The sequence below is a fragment of the Myodes glareolus genome, chromosome 1 (genome assembly GCF_982192425.1).
Source record: "Myodes glareolus chromosome 1, mMyoGla1.1, whole genome shotgun sequence".
NCBI classification, from domain to species: domain Eukaryota; kingdom Metazoa; phylum Chordata; class Mammalia; order Rodentia; family Cricetidae; genus Myodes; species Myodes glareolus.
Window position 1 is genome coordinate 76,972,403 of NC_142026.1, and position 24,519 is coordinate 76,996,921.

Here is a 24,519-nt window from a genome sequence, read left to right on the forward strand (position 1 = left end):
TGGTACCTTTTCTGGCGAGGCAGTCACATCTTGCTTGCTCTGTGTCTGGCTTCCTCTGTGTCTGGGTGATAACTACTAATTTGATAATTGTTATCACATGGTAACAAAAAGTTATGATGTTCATCATAAAGTTATGAAATTGATAAAATGAAAGGTATATATAGGTTGGCAAGGTCATGCAAGCCTTTAAACCCTAGCACTCAGAAGGAACGCTAGGGGAACTCTGAGTTCAAGGCTAGTCTGAGCTACATAGTGAGTCTAGGACAGCTGGCAATACAGAGATAGGCCCTGTCTCATAGCAAACTCCTTCCTGAGAAATAGTTTTCATGGTACCAGAAGCACCATGCAATCTTCCAAAGGTGGGGGCCAACCAACAATCCTAGGCAGCTAGGATGCCTATGAAGTGCATCAGTTGTCATCGTGGCACAAAAGCCCTAAGGATGCAGTAGTGGCAACCATACCTTGGTGGTAACTAATAGCTCTCTAATTGGACTTAAGACCCTCTTAACAAAAGGGAAACTATGACTGATGTTGGAATGTGGGAACCCAAAAATGTGAGCCTATTCCATCTTGTCTGAAGGTTAGAGATTTTGAGCTTATTTTTACTTGTTCAAAGTTGTTGACAACAGGTGTGGCTACAAAACAAGATATCCTGTACTTATGGTACTTGGTGTTTTGGATATTAAGATGGCCCTTAGAGGTGGATCTGCTCCAACCTGATCAAAGGTGAGAGAATTTAAGCATACTTCTGCTCCTTCTTTTGAAATAAGGAGGTTTGGTTGCCTGCAGGATGCAATGTATTCACTGCCCTAAACATCAACTGCGTTACTTAGGCATTAATGACTTGATGTCTTAGTGTTAACGCACGTAACTGTTCTGATTATCTTTCGTGTCATGTTAAAGCAGTCTCTTTGATTCTTCCTCCCTTTTGTACTGGGATATAAAAATGTATGGAAAATAAATGCGGGTGAATTTAACATTCAGTATTCACTGAATTTCCCTGCTGGTACTATCCCATGTCTCTGTGTTTCTTTCTTATCTCCGTTCTTCCTGTCTAACATTTCTAATTCTTATGCCCCTACCCTGAAATGTATGAATACCCTGGAGGGACTGCAGCAGAAGTCACCCCCAAAAGGGTGGTATATGACACCAGTATCCTTGCTATCTATTCAGTTCTGGTGAAGGCATGAATCTTGGAGGAGAACCTATAATCACCACTTTACTACACCAGCATAATCCCTAACAAAAATCTAAACCATTTTCCTGTACCCACAAATAAACATAGTTTTCATCCCTCGGGGAGAAAATTTTTCTTTTCAACAGACAGAGACCACGACAAAGACAAAAAAAAAAAAACAAAAAAAAAAAAATAAAAAACAACAAAACAAAACAACCAAACAAACATAAAACCCCCAAAACTAATCAAATGCATAGTTGTGGAGTACAGACTCAATGGATGATCTTCAAAACACTCCTGCACCTAAGGTTCATGGAACATTATTGACAATGGGATATAAAGATTCTAAGATCAGATAATCATGGAGTTTGCTGTGAGGTTTGGTTTCCTGGTAATGCCAGAAGCTATACCCATAAATTTTTAGCAACATGGTCTCCCAAGTAGGATCTGAGGAAGGACACAAACAATGAACATACCAAAGTGGGTGGGGAAAAGCCCACAAAGAAAAATAATCTCTCCTAGAGGAGAGTATACCAATTGGTTACTCAATATCAAATATTCAGCATTTAAAACATACATACAAGTAATATGATTTGGACTGAATAGGTTATATTGCTATATGTGTGGGTATGCATATATATGCAACAACAATGAAAAGTGAGAGACCAGAAATTTGAAAGACAGCAGGAGGGGTATATGGAAGGATTTGATGGGAGAAAAGTGAAAGGAGACATGTAGTGATTGTATTATAATTTCAAAATTAAAAATGTAAAAAAAACACAAAGTAAAGCAAAAATAAAATAAATGAACAAGCAACGTAAACAACAAACCCATACTAAATCAAAAAATTATATATTTATCAGGGGAATGCAGACTTGGTGCCCTTTAAACTTCCATGTAACCCTAGTTAAAATGGCCATCAGGAATAGAAATGATAAGTAATATTGGCATAAATGTGGGAGATGGAGGTCATACACTGCTGTGAGAGTTAGAACTAGAGGATCAACTTTTGAAATCAGTCTAGATGTTCTCTAAAAAAAGAAAGAAAAGAAAAAGAAAGAAACTACTGTTACCCAATTACAGAAGAGATGTGTGACACTAGTTCTCTGGAAACATGATAAACATCACCTTTTTGCAGATGAGGATCCAATGACAAATTGATGGAGTCCACAAGATTATGCAGTAGATTACAGCTGATATTTAGAAGGCCAACCCACCAGAGATGTACATAACTGATGTTGGAGAAACTCACGAGAGAAAGACTCCCTTTTGAATAGCTGTCTGTGTCTACATGTAATTCTTTTGTGATACCAAGGTCTACCTCTAAAATACCTTTGGAACTTGTCCCACAACCTTAGCAGTGTATTCTTGATTAATTGGGCACAAATTATTCCTGTGTACTGATAGAAGTATTACTTCTCCCTATACTGTGTAATTCTGGTGAATAAAGTAAGTCTCATAGTCAAGTCTTTGTTCCACATTACGATAAAAAAAAACTTAGAAGACTGTTTTCTATAATTAACGTACTGACAGGACAATTTGGCCAGATGAGGTTTCTTTGTGGATAGAGCAAATGCGGGAATTTCACAGACAATACCCAAGGACGGGATCGCAGTATGTCTGAGTTTGCTAAATCAAAGCTCTTTAGAGATTAACGAGAACAAAATTGTCCTGAACTCACACTGCCAGCCAATAACAGGAACCGCAGGGCTTCTCTGCTTTGACCCCTAAAGGCTATTAATACTTTGTATATTCTTTGATTTTAGTTTATTGATACAAGACTTTAGGCTCAGTATACTGTTTCTGTCTTAGTCCTGAGATTTGTGTGATTAATAGGAAGAGGCTATTAACCTGCCAAACTAACCATGTCCGGAGAGAGATAGCTTTCTCACTCGTCCACCATGACAAATGGAACCCGCAAGTGGTCAGAACGGCAGGAAGGTGGCCCATTCCCTACTTTGAACAAAATATTTAGTACATCTCCTCTTTGTTCTGAAACCACACTTAGGATAGAAGATATATTTTTAGATCTGAAATGCCTTTCTTTGCCAGTTAACGTTTGGCGAACATGCTGATACGAATCAGCACTGTATATTTCATCTACCTTTTAGGCGGGTTGCCATGGTTACTCAGCGACCACCCCCACCCCCGCCTGCCGAGCGCGGCTGCACTCTCTAGGCTTGAGAAAATGGCATTTCCTTACGTTTTGCCTTTTTGTGTTTTATTGATCACAAAACTACTAGTTTATAAATTTCGCTACACTTAAGCAATGTAGAATAATGGATGAATTCTTGGCTTCCTCCTTAGATTTCTCTTTTGAAACTTTACAGACCTAAGGCAGCCAGCCATAAAACAAGCTGACAAGTTATTGCTGTATGTGTTTCTTACCTATCTACAAAAACTACTTTGTGACCCTGAGAAATAGCCCTGTAAGTTTTCTATTGCCAAAGAATTGCTGGAGTATGCGTACATAAACTGTAGATATTTGAAACTAGAGGAAGAAAATAAAGAGCATGTGTGTGACTTTATTCTTCCCACCAGGAAGAAAAACCTTTAAGTTCAGTTTTACTACGCTGTAGAGATTCTCTTCGAACGCTGGGTGTAGCCTTGAGAGCTGGTCTCTGAGGCTACTATAACGAATAATGTGGAATGAACAATGTTCAACCTTGTGATCCAATGTCATTTATTTTTTAGGGGTGTTTTGTCTGCATGTATGTCTGTGCACCATGTGTGTTCCTAGTGCTAGCAGATCCAGAAGAGGACCATGGAGTGCGGTTACAGATTGAGCATTCATGTGAGGATGCTGGAAATTCAAGTGAGTCTTTGGAAAGAGCAGACAGTGCTGAGTCATCTCTAAAGTCAAGTGGACCACTAGGTTTTATGGGGAGACTTACAAAAGCACAAAGGACTATATTATGGCTGCATCCTGATGGCTACTTAAACTAGAAAACTGGGCATCACTGCACAGCTTGCAGGCAGCTCAAGGGAGGTAGGAAGTGTGTCTTTCCAGCCACTCACTACCTCCTCCAGGCAGCTCGTCTTGCCTGGTCCAAGCAACTTGACTGGTATCTTCTTCATGGCTGGTCTGAGCATCTTCTGTGCAGCTCAGCTTGTTTGAGTGTGTCAGCAGTCCTTACTGGCTATACATGCTTGAGGCAGGAGAGCACTAGTGAATCTTGCCAATCTCTGTGACTTCCTGAAGCTACTGTCTACTTCTGCTTTTCAGGACCTTCCTTGTAGGATTGAACATATCACTTTCCATAGAGCGTCCCAGTCCTTTACCTCTCTTTTAATATCCTGTTTTAAAGAGTTTTCTCCAAGATGGAGGGGTTTAATCTCAGAGGAAACTGATACACAATAACCACTCCTAGAATGAACTCCAAGAACTCACCATCATACCAGTGAGTGTGTGCCTGTAGTGACACTTTTTTATGATCTAACAAATAAAGCTTGACTGAGGATCGGAAGTGCAAAATTAGCCACACTAGTTAGCCAAAGAGGCCAGGCAGTGGTGGCACACATCTTTAATCCCAGCACTGGGAAGAAAGAAGCAGATGGATTTCTGTTAGTTCAAGGTCACCCTAGGCTACACAAAATTGATTCAATCTAAAAGAAAAACAGAGCTCACACAGGACTTGGGATCACATACCTTTAATCCCAGCGCTAAGAAGTTAGAGACAAGAGTGGTGTGGCTGGGCAGAGAGAGGAATATAAGGAGGGAGGAGAAAGGAGCTCAGTGTAGTCTGAGGCAGCAGTCTGAGGAGAGGACTGTTCTGAGCATTGGTAGTTAGGAATTCTCATGGCTGGCTGCTCTGCTTTTCTGATCTATTAGTTTTCATTTCCTAATACCTGTCTCTGAGTTTTTATTATTAAGATTAAATAGATTTGTGCTACACTTGCCCATCATGTTCATTTCTGCTTTAATGACAGTATCTAGGATATAGAATCACCCCAGATGTTCATGGGTAAATAAAAATGTGCTAGACTTCTACAAAGATATATTAGTTAGCTATAAAGAAATGAGTATATGGAATCTAGATGTAAATGTGAACAACAAGAAATATGATGAGTGCCACCACCTAGTCCCCAAAAGTCAAACCTGACATATTCTATGTGGGTCATAGTTTCAACCTTTCTGTCTTTTTTTTGTGTGTTATAGTAAGATTACATGTAGAAGCAAGAGGATAGAAATGGACCATTAATAGGGAGATGCAAGAAGAGAGGATGTGTAGTAGAATATAGGTGATATGAAATTAGACAGTGGGTATTATGGGGGCAGAATGGTTCAAGTAGGTAGAGGAGTGGTGGCAAGAGTGGGGGCTGCTGAAAGGTCAAGTGAAATGTCCATGAAGAAACTACATGGAAAACTATTATTCTGCAACCCAAGTAAATAATTCAACAATAGAAGATAGTAGAACATATGTTATAAAAGAATGGGGCATTGGATAAAGTATGCTAAATTTTTAACTTGACAAGATGAAGAAAGTAGTAAGAATGGATGGGTTAAGTAAAAGGAAGGATGTATGAAGAAGCCTCAAGAAATTCCACTGTCTTACAGGTTAATAGGAAATATGATTTTAAAACTTGAAACAGAGGTAACTGGCCTGGGTAAATAATGCTGCTTCCAGACATTAGGGCTAGTAAATGAAACTCTCTATACCAGGGACTGGTCATCCACCTAGGAGTTACTGGTCAGGGAGGCCCCATTGTCACCTCAAACAGATCATTGCCAGTGCTCTTGGTTAGACACCCTAAGAACATGGTAATCTTGAAGACATCAAACACCCAGGTTGCAAGATAGAGCAATCTTGAATTTACCAGGAAACTCTCCTTGCTGGCTACCTTTCATAGGGTGCGAGCAGAGAAATTATGTCAATGGTCCCATTTACCCCTGATTCATGCAACTTACAATACCAACCCACCAGGCAAGATTGTTGCACTTGTGCAATACTGAATTGACTCCTTATGGGTATAACCAATCTCTCTTTTGATTGGTTTTGAGTTCTGCTCCATAGAGAGGAACTCATGCCATGGTCACAAACCAAGGCTTGAGAAGTATAGGTCCAAGGACAGAACCTATTGATGTTTTGTTAATGAAAATGTTGTTAATCGGCTATCTAAAGATTCACATTTATAATTATCACTTTGTTCTACTCTCAACCGTGGTGAAAGAAGTGTACTCTTGTAGTTGGTAGTGGGTAAGGCAGAGACTCACTACTGTTCAGAAAGTACTAAGAACAAGCAACTGTGTAAGACTTTGGCAATTACCATTTCATCATGGATGAGGGATGGTACCATGAGTCTACTATACCTCCATGAGGGTCTATTGGCAGCTAATGGAAGCTATGTCATTTTACTTTACTTCAGTAGTTCAAAATGAATTTCTGCATGTTCTTAGGGATTTTTGGCTAGCTTTTGCTTTTTCCAGATGGGGTTTCTCTGTATAACCCTGGCTGTCTTGGAATTTGTAGTGTGGATGAGGCTGAACTCAACTGAGATCTAATTGCCTCTGCCTCCTGAGTGCTAGAATTAAAAGTCTGTACCACCAAACCCAGAGTTCTTGCAGTTTCTCTTTGTGATAAGCCTGTGTTGTCACATGTACAGCTCATCTCTTTACAGTTCTTCACCTTCTTAATACTTTAAGTTTTGACTCTACTAGAGATTTTAAAAGTAAACAAAGATGCGACTCTATTACAGCATTTCTTGTGTTGTTTCATACTGAATTTGCTCCCCCCATACTCTCCAATGATCCCCACCCAATTTACTCAGGAGATCTTGTCTTTTTCTACTTCCCATGTAGATTAGATCCATGTATGTCTCTCTTAGGGTCCTCTTTGTTGTCTAGATTCTCTGGGGTTGTGAATAGTAGACTGTCTTTGCTTTATTTCTAACAGCCACTTATGAGTGAGTACATATTGTATTTATCTTTCTGGGTCTGGGTAACCTCACTCAATATGATGTTTTCTAGATCCATTCATCTGGATTCAGCTTTTAGGCTGCCTTGCATTTGCATTTGAGACTGGGATTTTATGTAACAGACTTGGTTGTCCTGTAACTAGCTGTGTAGACCAGGATGGCTTCAAACTCACATGTATCTACCTGCCTCTGCCCCAGCAGTACTGGGATTAAAAGCATGTGCTACCACCACTGCCCTGCCAAGATAAATGATTTTATTACAGCGTTCCTAGGAGCTGGAGACATGGCTTAGTAGGTAAGAGCACTGGTAGCTCTTCCAGAGAACCAGAGTTCATTCCCAACACACATACAATAGTTTCCAACTGTCTAGAAATCTAGTTTCAGGGAATCTTATGCCTTCTTTTGGCATTCACAGGAACCAGACAAACATGTAGTGCACAGAAAGAGTTGCAGACAAAGGACTCATACACATTAAATAAAAATTCACAAAGCTCCTACTACAGAATTTTATTTTAATATAAACTCCATGATATTTTCTAACATTTAAAGTATCTTTCAAGGCTTTGCAAGTTTCTTTATGCTTCTGTTATGTATACTGTTGGGATTTATAAGTAGAGAATACTTAAAACAATGTTATGTGACATCATTTATAATAGTATGTTTCTCACCAGTGTGAACTCTCTGATGTCTTCTAAGATTTGAAACATAGATATAGGCCATGTCACAGTCTTTGCATTTGTGAAGTTTCTCTCCAGTATGAATTTTCTGATGTGCTCTGAGGTAGGAACATCTAGTAAAAGATTTGTCACATTCCTTACAACTGTAAGGTCTCTCTCCAGTATGAATCCTCTGATGTGTTCTAAGATGCCCTACCTGTTTAAAGGACATATCACAGTCTTTGCATTTGTAAGGTCTCTCTCCAGTATGAACTCTCTGATGTGTTCTAAGATGCACTATCTGATTAAAGGATATCTCACAGACTTTGCATTTGTAAGGTTTCTCTCCAGTATGAAATTTCTGATGTTCTCTAAGAAATGAACATGTAGTAAAAGATTTCTCACATTCCTTGCAACTGTAAGGTCTCTCTCCAGTGTGGATTCTCTGATGTATTCTAAGGTTTAAACTACGGGTAAAGGATTTGTCACATTCCTTACAACTGTAAGGTTTCTCTCCAGTGTGAACACTCTGATGTCTTCTAAGCTGTGAGTGGTCCATAAAGGATTTCTCACATTCCTTACATTTGTAAGGTTTCTGTCCAGTATGAATTTTGTGATGTGCTCTGAGGTAGGAATACCGAGTAAACGATTTGTCACATTCCTTACAACTGTAAGGTCTCTCTCCAGTATGAACTCTCTGATGTGTGCTAAGATGTGAACGCTGGGTGAAGGATTTGTCACATTCTCCACATCTGTAAGGTTTCTCCCTAGTATGAATTGTCAAATGTTCTCTATGAGCAGAACCCTGAATTACAGACATGTCATATTCTCCACATTTGTAATGTTTTTCCCCAGTATGAATTTTCTGATGTGTTCTAAAGTATGAGTATGTAGTAAAAGATTTGTCACATTCCCTACATTTGTAAGGTTTCTCCCCAGTGTGAATTTTCTGATGTTCTCTAAGATATGAGCATGTAGTAAAAGATTTGTCACATTCCCTACATTTGTAAGGTTTCTCCCCAGTATGAATTCTTTGATGTCTTTTAAGATGTGAGTTCACAGTAAAGGATTTATCACATACCTCACATTTGTAAGGCCTTTCACCAGTATGGATTCTGTGATGCCTTTTAAGCTGTGATAATTCAAGAAAGGACTTACCACATTCTTTGCATTTGTAAAATGTCTCTAAAGAATGAATTTTCTGATGCCATCTAAGTGATCCATAGTGTGTAAATGCTCTGTCACACTCATTGCATTGGTAAGGCTTCTCACCAGTATGGATTTTCTGGTGTCTCCTGAAACTGGAATGGTGGGCAAAGGATTTGTTGCATTCCTTACATTTATAAGGCTTCTCTCCAGTATGTATTTCCAGATGGCTTTTAAGAGCTGCAGACTGTCGAAATGACTTTCCACATTCTTTGCACTTGTAAGGTTTCTCCCCAGTATGAAGTCTTTGATGTATTCTAAGATTTGCACACTGGTTATAGGATTTGCCACAAAAGTTGCATTTGTAGGGTTTATTTCCATTATGAATTCTCTGATGTATAGTGAGACTTGAGGCAGTACTGAAACATTTCTTGCATTTCCCACACTGGTGTGGTTTCTCTCCAATGTAGACTGCTTGTTGCACAAGACTGTACGTAGAGTCAAAATAGTCATCATATTCTCCCTGCCTGTGTTTATTCTTTGCAGTATAGAGTTGCTGATCTTGAGTAATGTTGGAACACAAATTTAGAGATTTCTCACAGTCTTTAGATTTGTAAGGTTCTTCTCCAGTCTGCATGCTTTCATGTCTATCTGGGTTTGATGAGTCAACAGAGGCATCCCCGTGATTACAGCATCTGTAGTTATTAGAGTTTTCTGAAGTTTCACTTGTTCTATAAAGTGCACATGTGGAAGGGTCATAAAGCACGTTGTCAAGCTTATTACACTGAGAAGACTCTTTTTCAGTCTTCATATATTTATGGTCAGGATCACATATGTAATAGTTTTCTGAAAATGAGTAAAGTCATATTAATAGGGCTTGTGCAAAAATCAAACATTTGATAAAAGACTCTGTCTCTAAGTTCTCTTTTAAGATAAGTCAACCAAAAACTATTTAGATATTTTTTCTTTCACTGTAATTTTATGTATTCTCACAAAAACAGACTGACAGTTTTCAAGGGTCTGTGATATAATAGATATCTCATAATTATAAAAAATGTCTAATGGCACAAGACAGACCATGTAACTGAGAAATCAGTAATTAGCATTGGGATGGAGCTCAATGGCTGATTATATTTAGAACACATGTCTCTGTGTTGAAATATTACTGTTCAGAAATTGGAGAAGCAGAGTTTAATCAAATCCCAGGTTCACAGTGCTTGTACTTACTAAGTGACAGGCAATGAGGAGGATGGTTAAGAAGACACAATTCCTTTAAAGATTAAAGTCTTACTTAAAAGCATCAAAGGGTTTATTTATTTCTACAACAAGGCATTAGATTCTACAATTTTGTAATGGATGCAAAAACAGTATTCCAGCAGACATCAGAGTTTATGGATCTATGTCTATCCTCCATCATCTGAGTTCCATACACTGCTGTGTCTCTTAACTTTTCTCATAGGGTTATTCTCAGTTCTACTCTGTGCACTGACTACTAAGAATATTTCCCAGAAGGGTGCCTATGTATTCTCTACTGACAAGAAAATGAAGGATGTAATATGAAGATATGCATATAAGAAAGGCAATTAAAGAATAATTCTACTTCATGAACTCACATTAGACTTAGTTTGTATTCCAATCTGATGTCAGCACAGTCAAATAAAATTAGATTTTGTACAAGTACTGTCAGCATAATTCAGGTACATTAAGCACAACACCTTCTAACAGTTACAACAGGCAGGATGCATGGTGAGACAAGGACAGTATACTCAGATCAATGGTCAGGAATTGGAAGCAAATATAGCCAAAGCATTCTCAGCTCTTGCTTTGTCTTTCATGAGAAGTCATCACTCTTGTCCTGCTCATTCACTAGACTATCCTTGTTGTATCTCCTCTCCATATTCCAGAGCAATCTCATTTCTTTTGGACAGGTAAACCACGCCTATCTTGTATACAATAATCCTCGTGTTCTGTGAGGCAGCCTATGACTCATGCTAGAATTTTTAGAAAGAATACAAATGTTTAACACATCTACTCAGTACATGAAGGAACAGAACACAAAGTAGACAAATCTGGGAATGATTTCCAATTGTGATTTCCTGTCAGAATCTTTAACATATTTAGAGAGAATTGTCAGTTTGCTTATCTGGAATTTTTTCTCAGAACTAAAACAATATGTGATTTGACAGACATAGAGCTTTAAGATATGAGTGGAAATATTATATGAGACTAAGTTCTGAATGCATTGTGGAACCAAAATAAGGGGTGCATGATACCTCTAACATGGAGAATGGAAAGAAAAAAGTAAATTCCATGAAAAAGTTATTTTCTCCTAGCAGTCTTTCAATAGTCTCCTGTGTTTCCATGGCAGCTTAATGGAGTCTATAACCTATGAAGTCAGTACATACAAATGATGGGATAGGAATTCTAGAAGCACAATGATCTCACCCACTGAGAGCAGGTTGTTGTAATTCTCCAACATCACATCAATGTACAAAGCCCTCTGAGCAGAGTTCAGGCATTCCCACTCTTCCTGAAGGAAGTCCACAGTCACATCCCTGAAAGTCAACAGACCCTGAAACAAAAAAGTACAGTTTGATCATGTGATCCTGGCGGAGAGCTTTTCTGAACATAAGGAGACTTAAGGAGATTAGGGATGTACATAAGCAAAGACAGTTAAAGAGAAAAAAAAAGAGAAAACAAGATTTCTAATATGGTCACATTGTATAATGGGTTTTCTAACTCTGTGAAAACAGGATGACACAAAACTCTCACAAGCATATACACAAAAGAACAGACATTTAAGGTCTGGACATGATTATCTATCTGTTAAGGACGCTGTGTTTATATCAAAGGATCACAGTATACATGTCCCAGAAGGAAGATTTATATTGAGGTGCTGTGTTTTAAATACTGTATCTGAAGCCAGGCGGTTGTGGTGCACAGCTTTAATCTCATCCTTGGGAGGCAGAAGCAGACAGATCTCTGTGAGTTTGAGGCCAGCCTAATCTACAGAGTGAGTTCTAGGACACACTCCAAAGCTAAACAGAGAGACTCTGTCTTCAAAAACCAAAAACCAACCAAACAAACAAAAACCCTCTCCCCAAATCCCAAAAAACAAAACAAGAAACAAATGCTGTATCTGTAGATCATGCTAAAATACTGACACTGAATCAATTCTGTGCATTCTTGGATCTTACAGGAGTCTATTCTTACATGCTCGGTTTGTATCTTTAATGTCTAAGTCCAATGCCATTCCATTATGGAGATAGGAGTAGATTGTGGAAGCCCAAAAATGTAAGCCTATTTCCACCTTGACCAAAAGTCAGACAGTTGGAGCTTACCTCTATTCCTTCAAGGTTATTGTGTTTCTATCACAAACAAAGGTCCCACCTAGACTTAGATCAAAGAGTTTTGCTCTCTCAAGATTATTGACAAGTGTGGCTAACAGCCAGACCTTGTATTTCAGGAATAGAGAAGAGATATGCTTCTACTTCAAACAAAAGTCTAAGGGCTCAACTAAGGTTCCAATTCCCTTAAGGAGATACACTGAATTCTACCCAGGAATTGGTTTGCCTACAGAATGTTTTGGTCTAGGGTGTGAGCAGACCTGTTTTGTTCTAGCAACAGAATGTTTAACTATGAATGTAGCCCATGACCTTCAACTGGTCTATTTGTTTCCTTTTATCATGTTAATGAAGTTATTATTATTATTTTTTTGATCTTGCACCTACTTCTTGGGGACGGGGTATTTTAAATAATTGGAAACTAAATGCAGGAGATTTCAGTATTCACTGGAACTCTCGCCCCACACTATTCTATGCTTTGTGTTTTATTATTTTTGAGTCCTCATGCTCTATACTTGTATTCCTAGTCCCTGTATTTTTGTTGTGGCTGGTCTCCGACAGTAGATATGAAGGCAGAATTTCATGATTGGCTTTATAGGCAAAGAATTTTGGTTTCTCCAAAGTGAGTGTAACAGTACTGTATCCTATCAATTTGAACACCAACATATGAGATCAAGTCTATATGATTACTTTTATAAGAATATTTGATCCACCAGCAAGCAGACAGGAAAATCTACATCAGTCACACTGGATATAATCTAAAATTTTACAAAAAAAAAAAAAGACGTAAAGCAACTTAGACATATAATAATTTCAAAAGTTCTGGAGACTCTTTCACTCCCAAGAGTTATAAAAAATTGAGGTAAGTCTAAAAACACATGAAATAGTGTTTTACTTGCACTAAGCATGTACATGTAAGTGGAGTAAGTGAAGATGCATTCAGAAGTGACACAGATTCCCTGTAAGACAATGAATATACTAAATTCTGTGAAAACTATAGTCAATTTTCAGTGTTTTGAAAATAAAATACAGCACAGAAGATTGGTTCAAAAGAAATTTGAGCTATTGTGTCTAAATTTTGTAAACCTCAATGTGTTCTTAGAATTGCGGTATTGAATGGGAATGAGTCTGTACCAGCAACATTTTGATAGGGGCTCATACCTAGGATTTACTGAGAATTACATAAATTAAATACCAATGAAATAAAACTGCCAGTCAACAAATGGGCAAACAAAGTGAACAGACATTTTGTAAAGACAGAAACACAAATGGCCAATAAATATTTTAAGTCTTCAGAATCCCTAAAACATCATTATGGAAGCCCAAACTAACACTACTTTGAACTACTGCCTTACCCCAGGCTGAGAATGGCTGTCATCAACTAACCTGACACCAAATGTTCAAGAAGATGTGGAAAGAACCAACATTAACTGTTGGTAGTGAGGGGGTGTGTAAATTAATATAGCCATTATATTCAGTTATAGTTATAATATAGTTATAATCAGTCTAGCGAATACTGAAAATATTGAAGATAGAACTAGACATTGACCCAGCAATGTCGTTCCTGGGAACACAACTGAAACTCCACTCCCCAATATAGAGATATTTATACCCCATGTTCATTGCTACATTATTAACCATAGAAAATTATCAGAATGACCTAATTATCTATCAACAAAGGAATTGATGATGAAAATGGTATACATAAAATGGAATATTATAAAGCTGAAGAGAAATATGTAATACAAGTTTGCATGAAAGTGGAAGGACTGAAAACATTCAGTATCAAGTGAGGTCACACAGTAACAGACAGAAGAAACCACATTTTCTCTCATATGTTGAATCTACCAACAACATGTGCATATAGGAAACAATGTACAAGTGGGTACAGCAGAATATGGAGAAAAGAGAACAAGAAATGTTTAAAAACCAGGGTTAAGTAGGACTGCATGCAGGTAATGAACCATTTATGAAAAAGGATATAAAGCTAAATGATTTTCTAGTTCTGATTTTGTTATATATTTTTTCTTTTTTTTGTAGTAGACATGTTCAAAAATATATTTGATAGTAAAAAATATAAAATCCTTTGTGAGACTGCAGAGCTTCTATTCCTAATGACTACTCTAATTGCATAAAAGTTCATAGAGTTTTATGGTCTTTAGGTTTGGTTAATTTCAGTGTGTGATTTTGTTGTTTTATTGTTTGAACATTTTTCATATAAATTTTAAAAAATTACCAAAAGCAGAAAATTAAAGGCTTGGAATGTCTGAACATATAACATTTCTAGAAAAAGAGTGGACATGACCACTGACCTGGGAGTTTACTGGAGAATCAGCCATTCCTTTCTGTTTCTCTTCTTTGAGTTTCTCTTTCAAGAGCAATGAATAGATGGCTTGCTGCCCTTTCATATAAGGAGTCAAAAGGCAAAAGTTAATATTGAAAGCTTAAAGAACAATTTCAAGCCTCATGAAAAGACACAAGCAACAGAATACCCAAAGCCAGAAGAACATAGAATGACATTTGAAGCCTGGAGGGAAAAAAAAATCACTGTCAACCATGTTGCCTCATCTAGAAAATTTCTATATTAAAATTTGATGGAGATGTATGTGCAGTTCAAGATATTTAGGAACTAAAACAATTCATTTCAATGAAGGAGGACAGCAGACAACACATCAAAGGCAAAATATATACAGGAAAATCAGAGGAATTATCTATGAGACCAAGAGAAATAATAAGTTTTATGTGAAGAATAGATAAATACAGGAAAACTGAGAAGTAATCACCCATGGGCAAGACAGAAAAGCACTAATTCTCAGAGAAGGAAGAGGAATAATCCAACCAGCAACAATATCAAAAACAAAAGCTTAGGGAATAAAAACCCATCAACAAAATATCTAGCCACTCTCAGAATCAACAACAAGAATACTCAATTAGAAAAATTAAATCCTCAAGTTAAAAGAATATAGCATATGACCTAGCTGTTCCATTCCTTCACATACTCAAGGAACTCAAGGGTCGCAGCATCCTATTTTACATATACCTATTCAGCCATATTTATTACTGCTCTACTCACAATAGCTACAAAAGGTAAACAACCTAAACATCCTTCAACTGAAAAATGGATAATGAAAATGTGATTCATATATACAATGAAATATTATTCATCCATAAAGAAAATTTAATTTATTAAGTTTGTAGTTAAATGGATGGACATAGGAAAGATAATATTGAGTGAAGTAACCCAGACCCAGAGAGACAGACATGTTCTCTCTCATAGGAAGTTCCTAGCTCCAAACCTTCAGATTTGAGTCCACAACCTGGAGTGGCTGCAGGAACCAGAAAAGTAAAAAGGGAGCACTGTGGGGTGTGGGGGAGTGATAGAGAAGGAAATAATACAGAACAAGTGATCTGAAGGAAAAACTGGAAAAACTGGAAGGGATTTAATTACGGAGAAGGGACAGATATAAACACTGAAAATGGAGGGTAAAGATGTCTAAACAGTCATAAGAAATCCATCCATCTATTCCTTGAATATAATCCATCTATGGAAAAAATGCCTACAATACACATACATAAGTCTATGAATGCACATATATTTATAGTGTAAATGAAAATTTCCCATCTGGTGTGATAATTTCCCCCACAAGAGCCGCAGGTTTTCTAAGAAAACCACCCACACAAGGCAAGAGAATCCTGCTCTGAAGCTGTTGGTCACAGCTGTCCAACAGACTCCCTAAACATTATAGGCCATGGCTGTTCCCCATGATTGCCTCTCAGAGGTAGAAGGTGAGTCTCAATTATTAAAGCAGCCATGTACTTCAGACACAGAAGCCAGAGGACTTGAGATAGATCAGAACTTAAAAGTGTCTTTCTGGGGATTCATTTCATGGTACCAGAAGAAAACATGAAAGCTTCCAAGGTAGGGAGCCAAACAACAGTCCTACGCCTTCATGACTCCTTTGAACCAAAGAATGATCTGCACTGCACCATACATAACTCTAAGGGTGCAAGAGTGACACACATACCGTAATGCTAATCAGCAGTTTCTAATTGGAGTTAAGACCTTTTCAACAAGAGGGAAACCATGCCTGGTACTGGAACCTAGTACTGGAAAATTAGCCAGTTCCCTAGGGTTAGTGAAATTAGGGATCTTGGAGAAGAACCTACAATCACTACTTCATTAAATCAGCAGAATCCCTAACTGCATTCTAAATATTTTCCTTATTCCCACAAATAAATGTAGCTCATATTCATCAAGCAAAGTTCTTTTTGGAACACATGGATATTATTACAGAAAACCACAATCAGTCAAAATGCAGAGTTGCGATGCTCAGTCCCTTCTTACACATAAACAACACAACTCCTTCACCTTAGGCTCAGAGATCACAGAGAAAGTCAGATGGAAACATTTCAAGAGACAGAAGAGCAGGGTATTTGCTTTGACATTGTGTCTCCTAGAAATGTCAGAGAAGCTACATGCTTCAAATCTTACAAATGGCTACCTAAACATGAGTTGAACAAAGACAACACGAAGAGTCATGCTAACATGGAACGAGAAAGCTCACTAGGCCTCAACCCTAGTCAAATATTAAGGAATTCTGAGAGCCAGAGAAATAATCCTCCCTAGAGAAGAGTACACCATATGATTATCCAATAACAAATGTTCATACCTGAAAACATACAGCCTGAGTAAGTTGAATTTTTATGTTTAGGAATTCAAACAAACATGTATGAATGGAGGAAAAGATTATTAAGAAATAATAAGGTGCATGTAAAGTCATGTTTTTGGATGACCTAGATAAAATTTTTTAATGATTTCTATTACGCCTAATTACATAATTAAACTTAGTAAGGGGCCAGAGAGATGGCTCAATGCTTCAGAGTACTTGTTGCTCTCTTAGAGACCCTTTACTGTAGAGGAATGCTAAAAAGAAATCCCATACTAACTCAGAATTAAGTATAATAATGAGTTATTTACTTAGGGGTAGACTCACTGATCACAGTCCTTTGCGTGAACGAGGAACAGGAACCGAATTCAACAGTCAGGAGAGAGGGTACCCAAGCTTTAAGGCTGCATTTATAGTATAAGAGACCATGCCCAACTGGGTTGGTATCTTAAAGCCCATTGGCTTAAGGAGTTCCCACAACAGCGCAACATTTTGTCTAAATAAGAGCGTTCTAAGCCTAATATAAAACTATATACAATAAGAACAAATATCAAGTATAAAAATTAAAATTACAACCAGCATAAACAATATCAAGCAAGAAACATATGCTAAATGTTTCAATAATTATTCTAGCCTAAGGAGTCTAAGTCTTGGATTAGAAATAGTTTGGTCATGTCAAAAGTAATTACGACTATCTAGTCTTTGGTGTGAGAGGTCCTTCTGTCTATGTGTTGCTTTTATTGGTTAATGAATAAAGGAACTGCTTTGGGTCTATAGCAGAGCTATAGGGGAACAGAGCTAGGCAGGTAAAACTAAATGAAATGTTGTTAGAAGGAAGGTGGAGGAGAGAGATGCCATGGGGTTGCCGCCATAGACAGATATGCTGAAACTTTGCTGGTAGGCCACAACCTCGTGGTGATATACAGATTAATAGAAATGGGTTAAATTAAGATGTAAGTGTTATGGGTTAAATTAAGATGTAAGAGTTAGCCAATAAGAAGCTAGAGCTAATGGGCCAACCAGTGTTTTAATCAATACAATTTCTGTGTGATTATTTTGGGACTAAGCTAGCTGGGAGACCAAAACTAATGAGCAGCTACCTCCAACAATTGGCGCACCAATGTGGTGGATTAAATCCATGTAAAACCTGAGAAAGCGTAAAAAGAAATCCTAGACACAATGGTTTGGTAGTGGCATTTTCTTGGATGGGCTCTGTTTGATAGAGGCAGACAGAGGCATGGCTTCTTTGGGAAATGATTTCCTAGTTCAGCCTTGAACTAGGGGCGAGGAAGCTTCGTGGTTTTGAAGTACAGCTTCTTGGGCCATGCCGCCAGCGCGAACTCTGGCTATGGAGCATTTGAATGACATTTGTGGGCCAGGGTGTTTGTGTCCACTCGGGGTTGGGAGGAAAGTGGCTGAGACCATGCCCGTGGCTCGGTACTCCCTGGTTGGGCAGGCAGTGGGATCAGGTATACTAGGCTTGCACAGGCAGGAGAGCATGGCAGATTCCTGACGCCATACACAGAGATGTTTCCAGGCTGCACAGAGCTCTGCGTGGCAGATTTGGCTGTTACTCAGATAAAAAGGGTTTATGTGCTGCACGCTCATTCTCAGGGTTGGAGTGCTGAGTGCTGGTATTATTTTCAGAAGCGGTGACATTAACACTAAAAGGTAGAGAATGGGGGCTGGAGAGATGGCTCAGTGGTTAAGAGCATTGCCTGCTCTTCCAAAGGTCCTGAGTTCAATTCCCGGCAACCACATGGTGGCTCACAGCCACCTGTAATGAGGTCTGGTGCCCTCTTCTGGCCTGCAGACATACACACAGACAGAATGTTGTATACATAATAAATAAATAAATCTTAAAAAAAAAATAAAAGGTAGAGAATGTGCTAGAATATCAAAAGCTCTGAAAACAATAAATAAAACTAGACATATTAATTTGATCACCTTATAATATACTAAAATCATAGAAATTAAAACCAATTAATTTAGTATGATGAAATGATAAGTGATATATGAATAAGAATGAATAAGAACAGCATCACTCACAATGCACAGTCAAATAAAACGTTATCTGCCTTCTAGTATCAATCTTCTGTAGAACCTGTTTTCAAAACTACAATAGGATACCATGAAATCATATCTCTACCACATTCACTTGAACCCCTTGCCACTCCTTCTCCAATATCTCCACCATACCTGCATCCTTAGCTACTGTCTCCACCCTCTCCATCTTCCAGGCCTCTTTGTTCTGCCCCAAAGGTGAGCAGGTCTGGGTGATCAGTTGACCCTGCATATGAGAAAGAGATTCCTCAGGAAACACCTGGGTTTCTAAAACAGCACTGTGCTCAGTAGATGAAGAGAAAACTAAATACAGGATTATACCAGTGGTTCCCCAATTGTTATCAATGTCAGAATGCTGAAAATATTTAGAAAGCGCTTTCAGTTAGTGTAACTTGAATGCCACTCCCAATAACAGCTCAGTCAAAACTCAGGTGCAGAAACAGAACTGAATTATTGGGACAAGAATGCTATATACTAGTGATGTTCTGAATTTATCATAGACCCAATTTGATAGAAGCCTTAGATCTCTCAAAGGGTCACACACTTGCAGGGTAATTTGTCAAGCCACCCTGAGGAGGAGCAAGGGAGTCTGCAAACAATGCAGTCTCGCCCATAGAAACCAGACCACTGCAACCCTGCAACAACCAGTCTCTGTGCTTTTCTAACAAAGTGTTGTACTCAGCAGGTAAAGGGAAAACTAAATACAGGATTATACAAGTGATTTTCAAATTGTCATGCAATGTTAGAATACTGAAAATTTTGAGAAAGCATTTTCACTTATCTTAACTTGAATGCCACTTCCAATCACAGCTCAGTCAAATCTCAGGGGAAGAAATGGAACTAAATGATTGGTATGAAAATACCATACACTACTGATATTCTGAATGTATCATAGACCGAATATGATAAAAGCCTTACACCTTTCAAAGGGACACACACTTGCAGAGTAATTTACCAAAAGCCTAAGGAGGAGCAAGGGAGACTGCAAGCAAACTATTCTCATGCACAGAAACCAGACTGCTGCAAATCTGCAACATCCAGTCTCTATACAAAGCCCTCTGAGCAGAGTCCAGGCATTGTCCCTTCTTCTGGGAGAATTCCACAGTCACATCGCAGACTGTCAACAGACCACAAAATAAAATACAACAGTTTGAATGGTTGTATGGGTGCACACCTTTAATCTTAGAACTGGGAAAACAGAGGTGGTTGGAACTCTGTAAGTTCCAGTCCAGCCTGGTCTACAAGTATTTCAGTATTCTAACATCGTTAGCAAAGCAGATGAGTTATGAAGAATTTATTTCTCATGTGCAAGGCTAACTAATTCAGAAAGAACAACACAAAGAATTCAGGACTCAAACATAGTAAACACAAGAATCAAAAAGTTACAATTTGGCCATGTGTCCATGGACAGAGTGCTTTTCTTTGACCAAGGAGAGAAAAGACTACTCTAGGCATTTTTTTTCTGATGTAGATGAGTTATTGTAATTATTTAAAAGATGCTGCCTATTATTATCTTACAATATCTTTTCATTTCTTTTTATTTTTTTCCCACCTGAGTCAGGGTTTCTCTGTAGATCCGGCTGTCCTTAAACTTACTCTGTAGGCCAGGCTGGCAAGGAACTCCCAGATCCACCTGCATCTGCCTCCCAAGTGCTTGGATTAAAAGTGTGTGCCACCACTATCTTGTGGCTTATAATGCCCCTTCTAAGTGAAAATACAGTGACCCAATAGCATAAAGCGTACTGTGCTTTTCCAGGCTCTAGCTTGTACATTAAGAATTCAACACAAAAAAAACACTCTTTTTCCTTTTCTTTTGTTTCTCTTTTTGAGAAAAAACAAAAAAACAACGGGATCTCACTATGAAGCTCTGGCTATCCTGGAACTTATTAGGTAGTCCAGGGTGGTCTCAAATTCACTGAGATCCACCTGCCTCTGTCTCCCCAGTGGTGGGATAAAAGGTGTTTGTCAGCAAGCCTGTCAATGACACTTCAAAATGCTCTATTTACATCACATAGTACTTACACGTCATATGAAAATTTAATGACGGATAAAAGTTTACTTTTAACGTTAATGTTTACAACTATACCTATGGAGCTTGCAAAAAAAATATACTTTCGGATTCAGTTAAATTTGCAAGCGTTCATTTCATGACTAATATATAAAAGATCTCTGGGAATGCAAAAATCCTTAGGTCTATGTGCTATTCCCTTGAATGTAACACGAAAGTGGGCGTGGATGAATGTAAATTTGAAGAGCTTTGTCCTGCCCACCACAGCAAAGAGAACCGAGTTTGCAAGCATCAACACATAAATTCAAATACCTTAGTAGGTCATTTTTATGAGACTATTTTAGCAAACAGAAGATCAATGAAAAAAATATCAGGGTTGGTCGAGGTCATATTACCTGAAATTTATCGACAAGGGAAGACATCCACAGCAGAATTTCAGAGCCAGTTTCCTTATGAGTAGCGGAGAAACAGCTCTGGTCACTTCCCTCCAGGGTCGCAGCCCGCAGCTCCTCTGACGGCCGCCGGGCTACGATTCCCCTCACTGAGCTGCTCACTGCTGACTTTTCCAGGCCGCCCAGCGGCGACTGCGGCTCCAGGGAGTTTTCGCATCCCCGTGACACCCCGCCGTGTCCTCCACTTCGAGGTCTGCACCACGCGGTTCCTCACTGTGCAGATCTTGGTGCAACGACAGGAAGTAGACACTGGGCACTTCTGACTTTACCTCTCCAGCCCACTTCTCTAAACTCTCTCTCTCCGGGTTTCCCAGCTTCCGTTTACGTCACTACTCTAACTCCTCCCACTTCTCCAACCCTTTTCCCCCTACACTGTGCCTACCCGCAACACCCTCCCAACCACTCTTCTGGTTGAGAGTCTCAATCCTACAGAGTCGTCCCTCCTACTCCGTCTCAGGCTGCCTTTCACCCAGCTCCAGCTCTCAGACCCGCTCTGCACAACCTCCTCACATGCATGCTGTCAGCATGCATGTCAGAACTGGATCTAGGAGCACCCGGTATCTGATCCCACAATGAGTTCTGAACCCTTCAGATAAAAGACAGGTAGCCTGCTTCTTGCTTCTTGGGGTCATGGCTTTGCTCCTGCAGGGCTAGAGAAGCGTTCCCAGGGTCTCACGCGCATGTGTGCGCGTGGGTCTTGACGTGCTCGTGGGTCCACGTGCGGACTCTGCGGGGACAGAAGCAGGAGCCATGGGCGGGACCGCCAGCACCCGCCGGGTCACCTTCGAGGCAGATGAGAATGAGAACATCACCGTGGTGAAGGGCATCGGCTTTCAGAAAATGTGATCGACCGTCCTCTCCGTCTGACTCTAAGTCTCAGCGGTATTCCAGTGTCTATGGTGCTTCAGTTCCTGAAAAAAAAAAAAAAAAAAAAAAAAAAAAAAAAAAAAAAAGTAGCCGAGGAGCTGGCATTGGAGCAAGCTAAGAAGGAATCAGAAAACCAGAGACGCCTTAAGCAAGCCAGGGACCTAGAACGAGAGAGGGCCGCAGCCAAGGAGCAGCTGACCAGAGCCATCTTTCGGGAAAGGATATCCAGCGAGGAGGCTTGGCAGCTGGAAGAGAAAGACCGAGTGATACGGAAGCAGGACGCATTCTACAAAGAACAGCTGGCCAGACTGGAGGAGAGGAGCTCAGAGTTCTACAAAGTCACCACCGAGGAGTATCAGAAAGCTGCTGAAGAGGAGGAGCCAAGTTCAAGCGGTATGAATATCATCCAGTCTGCAGATCTGCAGACCAAAATCCTCCAGTGTTACCGCCAGAACACCCAGCAGCTGCTCTGGCCAGCCAGAACATGCACTGTGTCAATCATGCCAAACAGAGCTTGCTGGAGGATGGAGGACAAAGTTATCCCCAAGAACATGCAACGCTTTTTCAATGTTTATTCCAGAGGTGGAACATTTTTTCTTTTTCTAGTAAGAAAATTGCCCAATTAAAGAGAAGGTCACTAAAGACAGACAGGCATTGGAAAATAGACTCCACAGAATCATAACGTGTTTTGATCAACAGTTTAAAAAGCCAATGTCTAGATCAAGGATCAGTCATCAAAGAACACTGTTAAGTGCTAATGAAACCCACAGATGAATAAAAGAAAGGCAGTCCACTGCACCTTTTTGTACTGTTTCCAACTCCTAAAATGTTCTTTTCACTCCAGGCTCCACCATTTAGTGACCTCTACTCTGAGAAAGCTGGGAGGGGGGACGTTAACTATTTATTTTACATGGAGACACAGCAAGTACACACTGGGCTGCAGCAACAGTGTAGACTCACCTGGCTGTGGGGACTGTGTGTGCCCTTCACTCATTATATAAGAGCTACATCATTGTAACTTATTGTGATCTTGTGAGAAAGACAAAAAGGAGGAATAATGTTTATGATTGCAAGTGAAATAAGGCGTTTTTATCAATATAAAGCGAACCTTGGCTTATACAACTTCTGTAGTGAATACTGACAACTTCAATCACTATCAATATTAAATCTATTTAAAAAAAAAGAAAAAGACAGACACCCTAACTTCGACTTGAGTACCAGCCTCCTGAGTTACATACACTGAATGATAACAGGCTAAATTCAGATGTAAGTGTCCCTTCACCAACACAAATATGACAAGCCAAAACCAAATACTGCAATTTTGCCTTGTGGAGAGATACTACAGGAACTTGGATTTTGAAAATAAATAAGTGTCCCAAGAAGTCAGTGGTCACCCACTGCTAACAGCCCAGAGATGAGCTCATCCTACGCTGAACTGCTCTCACTACCACTAGATGATGATCTTGTTATTTTACTCAGAAACAAGATAGGCTTCTGTGACCCATGTTAAAAAAAAGCTTTTTAGATAAAATATAAAATTTTATATAACTGCAGTGGTGAATGCAGAGATTCTTACTGTCCCATATACAGAAAATAAGGAAGGTATTTGGTACCAGCCCTATGAAAATCTGTGGCCCTGGGAAAACTGAGGGAGAGAGGAGGAAAGGGAATAAGAAGGGAAGGAGGGAGGGCTAAGACATGCCATTCTCTAGACTCCATACAGCTGTTATAACCAAAACCCAACAGCAACTGTACTTACCTGCATTGATCTCACACTAGACCACAATCAGTCTAGGAAAGGAAAAGGTTCACAGGGTGTTGGGAGCCACCTGGAGGCACAGGTGGTCCTGCAGTTTGGAGGTAGCCACGTGGGGCTGAGCACCCCTGCCTGCACCCTTGCCTGCACATGCTCAGACCAGCAGAGTGGCATTGACCAATCGGGACAGCGTTCAGGCTGCTCCGCCGTTTAAAAGCAGCTGCCTCGGGGCCCAACGCTCTCTCTCTAAGCTTTCTCTCGTCCCTGCTCTATCTTCCCTTCCCCCAATTTTCCTCAAGGGAATGCTCCAAATAAAGATGTGACCAGAGAAGGAATTCTCGTTTTTGGTGGGGTTCATTCCTGCTGGACAGGATGGCGCCCCGCAACAGGGTCCATTCTACGCCTCAAATTTTGTCTATGAATGGATTGTAGGAGAAGAATCATTGTCTTTGGTTGTAGTCCTCTG

The 24,519-nt window shown here is 39.4% G+C and overlaps 2 protein-coding genes and 1 long non-coding RNA gene across 5 annotated transcripts in view; 2 read left to right on the forward strand and 1 right to left on the reverse strand.

Annotated features, from left to right (window-relative positions):
• The window catches only part of LOC146895912 (uncharacterized), a 37,061-nt gene that overhangs the window by 5,462 nt on the left and 7,080 nt on the right, over window positions 1-24,519 (forward strand). Inside the window, exon 2 of the long non-coding RNA XR_015002521.2 lies at window positions 3,872-3,992. This is a non-coding gene — a long non-coding RNA (uncharacterized LOC146895912). The remainder of the gene's footprint in view (window positions 1-3,871; window positions 3,993-24,519) is intronic.
• Window positions 7,570-21,729, reverse strand: LOC125411820 (uncharacterized). 3 transcript variants are annotated; one of them, XM_048452203.3, is made up of 5 exons: window positions 21,374-21,729; window positions 19,106-19,196; window positions 14,552-14,640; window positions 11,341-11,467; window positions 7,570-9,741 (listed from the first exon to the last, which is right to left on the reverse strand). In XM_048452203.3, exons 1-5 carry the CDS (start codon window positions 21,398-21,400, stop codon window positions 7,727-7,729), a joined length of 2,349 nt encoding a protein of 782 aa, XP_048308160.3. In that variant the 5' UTR covers window positions 21,401-21,729; the 3' UTR covers window positions 7,570-7,726. The 3 variants fall into 3 exon arrangements, with proteins under 3 accessions (XP_048308160.3, XP_048308162.3, XP_048308164.3); XM_048452205.3 differs by lacking the exons at window positions 14,552-14,640; window positions 19,106-19,196; XM_048452207.3 differs by lacking the exons at window positions 14,552-14,640; window positions 19,106-19,196; window positions 21,374-21,729 and having other exon boundaries at window positions 11,345-11,464.
• LOC125411827 (MICOS complex subunit MIC19) lies at window positions 21,806-23,095 on the forward strand. Its single transcript, XM_048452227.3, is given in 7 exon segments — window positions 21,806-22,253; window positions 22,256-22,282; window positions 22,285-22,346; window positions 22,348-22,675; window positions 22,678-22,711; window positions 22,713-22,759; window positions 22,762-23,095. Coding segments are annotated over 7 exon segments (789 nt in total). The 5' UTR covers window positions 21,806-22,180; the 3' UTR covers window positions 22,980-23,095.

What these genes read in the sequence shown, in the direction of transcription:
- LOC125411820 (XM_048452203.3), bottom strand. Translation starts at nt 21,400, where the DNA reads ATGTCTTCCCTTGTCGATAAATTTCAG. An exon ending in GACAGTAGCTAAGGATGCAG is followed by an intron (nt 14,641 to 19,105) that starts GTATGGTGGAGA and finishes CTTATATGAAAG; the next exon opens with GGCAGCAAGCCATCTATTCA. An exon ending in CAACAACCTGCTCTCAGTGG is followed by an intron (nt 9,742 to 11,340) that starts GTGAGATCATTG and finishes ACTCATTTTCAG; the next exon opens with AAAACTATTACATATGTGAT.